Consider the following 6,014-nt stretch of genomic DNA (forward strand, 5'->3'; position numbering starts at 1 on the left):
ACGACTGTCATCGATAATAATTTGTCATTGACGCATTTTTAATATCTTCATGATCAAAAACGCTGCCCAAGCTCTTCCTTTTCGAATTTGTAAACATTAAGAAGCAATTAAAGTTACGAAACAGTTGAATGTGCATTTAATATATTCCGCTGTGAGTATGGATTAAATCTACAGTGAGAGACCAAGGAAGTTCAATCCATAGAGGACCACGATGTTTTCACATCATGTTTCATTTGCGGGAGCGACTAAAGGGCCTTAACTGAACAAATGGAAACCTGGTTTTGGATTCTAGGATGGTTTCTTTCCATTCTAGCAATCGCTGGAAATGGATTTATTATTTTCCTTGTTTGTAGCCAACGACAACTCCGCACCAAAACCAACGCCTTCGTCGTTTCACTTGCAGTGGCAGATTTCTGTGTTGGGTTGAGCGTTATTCCTTCAAAGTACTTCTGTGGTAATAGCTGCAAATGGCGCACGCCAACCGAGGTGCCTTGGGTGGAGTTGGTAAGATGGCTGTTCGGCTACGCTTCCGTGACGAACTTATGTAGTCTAGTACTGGACCGCTACATCGCCGTCGTGAAGCCTTTAAAATACTTGACCTTCATGACAAGCCGACGCGTTAAGCAAGTGATTTTCTTTTCTTGGGCAATTCCAGTTGTTCTTGACATTTTGCCTTTATCTTCACGTATTTCGTCAAAGCCTATATTTTGTAATATTTTCAATTGGCTGGGAATAATACTCTTTGAGTTCTCGCCATGTATTATGTTAATATTCTGCGTCGGATCCATGGTACATGTTGTGCTGAAGCATGATCGGGCGGCACGCATGTTGGCTTACGAGTTACGTTTTAACCACCGCGTTCCGTTTAAAACTCACGAAAAGGCTACAGTTAAAATAATGGGAATCGTTGTGGGTCTGTTTCTTATATGTTACGGTATTTTCATTCGTTGTACCATCGTATATGTCGTCTATTCCGCAATGTGTGAAGATGATGAATTTAAAATACCTATTTTCGTTTTAAACTCCGCTGTTAACCCTTTTGTTTACGCTCTTCTCAAGAGAGACATAAAGAAGGAGTTTAAAAAAGTGACCTATGTTGTGACATTCAAACGAGCCAAATGAACACAATGAATTGTTTGAGGTCTTCTACGATTAATATTAAGAAAAACTAGACGATCTGTCGTTTATATTGAGTATTGATCCTAACTATATTAAGTGTTACATCGGGGCGCCCAAGAGAAAATGTTTTCTGTTTTCTGTTTTCAAAGGCCTTTTTCGTGCCTTAAAAGTCATATTTAATTTGTGTGGGCTACCACAATTTAATCTGTTCGAATACTTTAGCTGAATTTCTCAGTCACAGTCGAATTTTCTGCTCTGGTCGGTTTTTCCAGAAATGCTTGCTGACCTTATTTAGCTCTCTTAACGACATTTTTCATCCCTTCGACAACAAAAGGAATTAATTTTTCCATGTTACAAAACTGTTAGGAGATCTATACGCAAGTAAACGCTAGGTTTTAAAATTGAATTCGAATTTCTGACGCGATTTAGGCCTTCCAACATATTTCACAGAGATGAACCGTTGGGTGCGCCTGTTATCAAATATTAGTAGTAAGTTACATAAGTTAGTAAAAACATACAGAATTAACCGAAGACAAAAATTTATATGTTAAAATGTACTACAGGAATCCTGTGCATGCAAATTTAGCCGCAGGAAAGTACTGTTCAGTAGAGTTCATTTGAATGGTCACACTTTAGGAATTCATCCACAGGCTCCAAAGTTAGAATCACCTCGTACAGCTTAATAAACAGCACCACAGGAAAGTACTGCTTAGTAGCTTTCACTTGATTGGTCACACTTTATAATTTTCAAACTAAAAGGTAAAACCACGCGATTGCAAACAAGGGAGAGTTGCCTAAAAGCCCCTGAGTAAGGTATAAGTCTAGAGTATCAATATTTAGAAACCACCTGTACAAAATAATATGCACTGACTCAGAAGTTAGAACCACGTCTCAAAATGAATACCGGGAGTGTTTAAAGAGCTTTTAAGCTTTTACAGTTAATAAAAATTCATATTAAACAAATTAATTAATAAATAAAATATAAGATTTAGATGGCGTAGTAAACAATGGAGGGTTCGGAGTTTGCCACTATGGCGTTAGGAAGCGGTTTGTGGAGTCCCTCTTAACCCAACAACAAGTATGTTTTCCAGAAACCTCTTCCCTAGGTTAAACTGAAACAGCATCTTAAATAGGATAGGCAACTGCAAAGACGTTACCGCGCTGTTACTAAGCTGTATTAAGAAAAAACCGTTAAGGGAGGAATACGATACTATAACTTTATTTAGAGACGGTAATTCCATCAGCTATATAATTATATATTAATCCCCTAACAATGTATCTACCTAACGACAATTATAAATTAAAGAAAAAATGAAAACAGTAAATGGCGCTTTTCTTAGTGGGCGCGGAAAGGGTAGAAAATGCTGAGTGGGAAACTAGAAGAAAGGGGTGGAAGGATTACAGAGAAGCGGGAAACGGGATTTCTAACGGGACGGGACTTTGTTGAATGGAAAAGTAATGCAAATTCATATACGGCACATTTTCATATGAATATGTTGACAACTGAAAGATAAGATTGGACAAAAGAGAAGGATGAGCGGGCACCTTTCTTGTACTAATAAACTATGTAAATAAAGCAGTGCCAGGATAACTTTATTCAACTCATCCCTCATGCAAACGTTGCGCAAGTATTAGCACAACAAATTCCTGTTGTCGATGTTAATCCTGAGTCTTATTTAGAGCCCACTAATCATTCGTTTTCTCTACAAATTTCTAGTGTTGACATTGTTTCTAACATTTTGTCGACAATTGATGAAAAGAAAGCCGCCGGTCTTGATATGATTCCGAGTAAATTGTTGAAACTGGCTGCTAGTATCGTCGCACCCTCTCTCACTCAATGATTATTGGATCAAGAAAAAGACTATCTGCCCAATGTGACGATGTAGAAATCAGAATTGATGACCAAATTATCAAGAGAGTCGATAAGACCAAATCTTTGGGTCTTGCCATAGATGCCCAACTCTCTTGGGGTAAACACGTTGAAGAGATTTGCAAGAAAGTCTCTTCAGCTTTAGGCGCCCTAAACGTGTGCGGCCCTTTATATCCAAAGGAACTGCAATCCAAATTTATAACGCTTTAAATATGCCTCAGTTTGATTACTGCAGCCCCGTTTGAGACTGTTTGAGTGATTAGTTGAGTGATAATCTCAAAAAGTTACAGAATCGTGCAGCCAGAGGTATTACTAAATTACCTTTTAATACAAGCTCAAATCACCTTCTCTCCATCCTCGACTGGGAGAGGCTATCTCTTCGGCGAAAGAAACAAAAAGCCTTAATGATGTATAAAACCATAAATGACCTTGTTCCGGAATATCTACAAAGTCTTTTCTCTCAGCGTCACTCTGCTTACAACTTAAGAAACTCTGAGGGAAGGCTGTCCCTGTCCAAACCATACATACATACATACATACATACATACATACATACATACATACATACATACATACATACATACATACATACATACATACATACATACATACATACATACATACATACATACATACATACATACATACATACATACATACATAGATACATACATAGATACATACATACATACATACATACATACATACATACATACATACATACATACATACATACATACATACATACATACATACATACATACATACATACATACATACATACATACATACATACATACATACATACATACATACATCAGGTTCTCAGACCAGAGCCGTTTGTTGGGTTTCGAAACTGACGGAATTTTAGAATTTGGGCCACAATTTTGCTGAGTTTTTGAAACCGCGTGTCTTTTGTTTGATTGTTTATTGGTTTTCTTTTCTTGTTGTTTTGTGTTTTTTTCTTTTATTTTTACTTGCGCGTTTGGCAATCCCATTAGAAATCATGAGTAAAGTGGGATTTAGGGAAGATACGCTAATTAGTACCCGATCTCGCTTTTATATAAAATTGCTTAGCGTTTTAGAGAACAATTCAGTCAAAACCCGGTTACAACATTTATTTACCTTTGCTTGTGTTATGTTGCTAATAGTGTGAATCATTGAAGGTTCGCAAAAACTAAAACCTTGAAAACTAGTCTGCAGAAGAGAGACCGAGGTTCTCTCAGAGTCTAAAATTAAAATTCTTGGGAGAATGTGGAAATCTGAAAACACTAGTCTTCCTGAGAAAAGTAATTTAATTGAAGATCAAGTCTGGAAAAAAGGCGAAAAAGTCTGGAATTTTTTTTCAACGCTGTAACAGTGCTTAATTGTTAGGCCGAGAGAAATCTTTGTCTCACTTTGTCTCCTATTCGGATTTTATTTTAATTTCGTCTTTGTCAAAATGTACAATCGCAGAATCATGAGAAGTCGCTCCTCCCTACCCCATTACTTTACTGTCTGGTGTGTGTTTTGACAAATAACGTTGATTCTTGGAAAAGAAAGTAATGGTTTGAAAAAGTCTCGAATTTTGCCTACAAACTTTTGTTCGAACCATGCACACTCATCCAAATCACAAATTTAGGGATGTGAATGCAACCTTCCCCTTCCCTCCCCTCCCTCCCTGTACCCCCTTTCGTTATCAGTCTTTCGCATCAGTTGGATATCTGGTTTAGGTTTACCTGCTGTAAGACTCCCAAACGTTCTTTACGATGAATATCTTTTCGGAGGGCCTTAATCACCACAGAAATTAACATCTAACTGTGATAAAAACTTACTAGAGTTTAATATCTTTGGTAACATATCACTTCAGTCTTTCGTAAACATGTAAAAATTAAACCCTTTCCTTTTCGAAGGGCAAACAGGAAAGATCGTTTCGAGTGGAAAATTAAGGGTGCATTCTTTTGGGGCTATTCTATAGCAATTCTTATTGACAGAGTACACGAAATTTCAATTTTGAAAAATACACTCCTAAAATCTGAAACGCAATACCCATGGCGTAATACCGTCTATTCCGAGTATTCCTATTCCGAAATAGTCCCAAAAGAACGCGCCCAAAGTTAGCTGGGATTTTCAGAAAGCCAACAGAAGCTCTTAAATTTGCGGCAACAGGTTCTGTTTCCAGGATAATTGCCAGGATAACTTTATTCAACTGACCCCTAATGCTGTTTCATTGATGGCCAACAGAAAAAAAAAAACCCACATACAGCTTTACAAGCACCAGCTCAGTGTCGTTACCAAGCCCAATCACGATATTCGAGCGAGTCGAGCTGCCTGTGTGAGACTTGGAACCGAGCGCCGTAACGCGTCTGAATGCGTCTTCCTAATTACACTCCTTTTTTTTTTAAATACAAGAACCTTTTTTAAAAACCTTGAGGCTGAGATTAAATAAAATTTAAGAACATACTAGGAACATTACCAGGGCTGAGAGTCAGTGAACAACATTTTTATTCCGACCAAATGTTTCTGAAATTAACAGTATAAATACGGACAAAATAATACATGTAAAAATTCAGTCTATATTGTCAATTAACCCAAATAACAGGTGTCGTGGTCACGTCCACATATATTTATAGAAATACTTTAACAGATAACTTAAAATCATCTAAATAATGTTTAGCCTCAAATTGCCAAAAAAAAAAAAAAATTAAGAACGTTTAGCCTCAATGCCCAAACTTATACATTCTTATAAATAAATAAAAAGAAAAAAGGAAAAGAAACAAAGAGTGTGGTCGTCCGCGCGCCAAGGAGGACTGGGGACAATGCTGGCACCAGGTGTCTCAGTCCAGAGCCGTTTGTCGGGTTTCGAAATTGATGGGATGTTAGGGTTTGGGCGACAATTTTGCTGAGTTTTTGAAACCGTGTGTGTTTGATTTTCTTCTTGTTTTGTTGTTTTTAATTGTCTTGTTGTCTTGTTATTTTTACTAGCGCGCTCGGCAATCCCCCCCCCCCCCCCCCACAAAAAAAAATAATAAAAAAACGTGTGTGT

The 6,014-nt window shown here is 37.4% G+C and overlaps 1 protein-coding gene across 1 annotated transcript; it reads left to right on the forward strand.

The window, feature by feature from the left end:
* The first annotated feature begins 267 nt into the window (after window positions 1–267).
* On the forward strand, window positions 268–1,176 carry LOC146472402 (beta-1 adrenergic receptor-like). Its single transcript, XM_085119846.1, has one exon. The coding sequence runs from the start codon at window positions 268–270 to the stop codon at window positions 1,120–1,122; it is 855 nt and encodes a 284-aa protein (XP_084975972.1). The 3' UTR covers window positions 1,123–1,176.
* Window positions 1,177–6,014: the final 4,838 nt, after the last annotated feature.

This window comes from Pavona decussata, unplaced genomic scaffold (assembly GCF_977016875.1).
Source record: "Pavona decussata unplaced genomic scaffold, jaPavDecu1.1 SCAFFOLD_100, whole genome shotgun sequence".
In the NCBI taxonomy this organism is placed as follows: Eukaryota; Metazoa; Cnidaria; class Anthozoa; order Scleractinia; family Agariciidae; genus Pavona; species Pavona decussata.

What these genes read in the sequence shown, in the direction of transcription:
- LOC146472402 (XM_085119846.1), top strand. Translation starts at nt 268, where the DNA reads ATGGAAACCTGGTTTTGGATTCTAGGATGGTTTCTTTCCATTCTAGCA.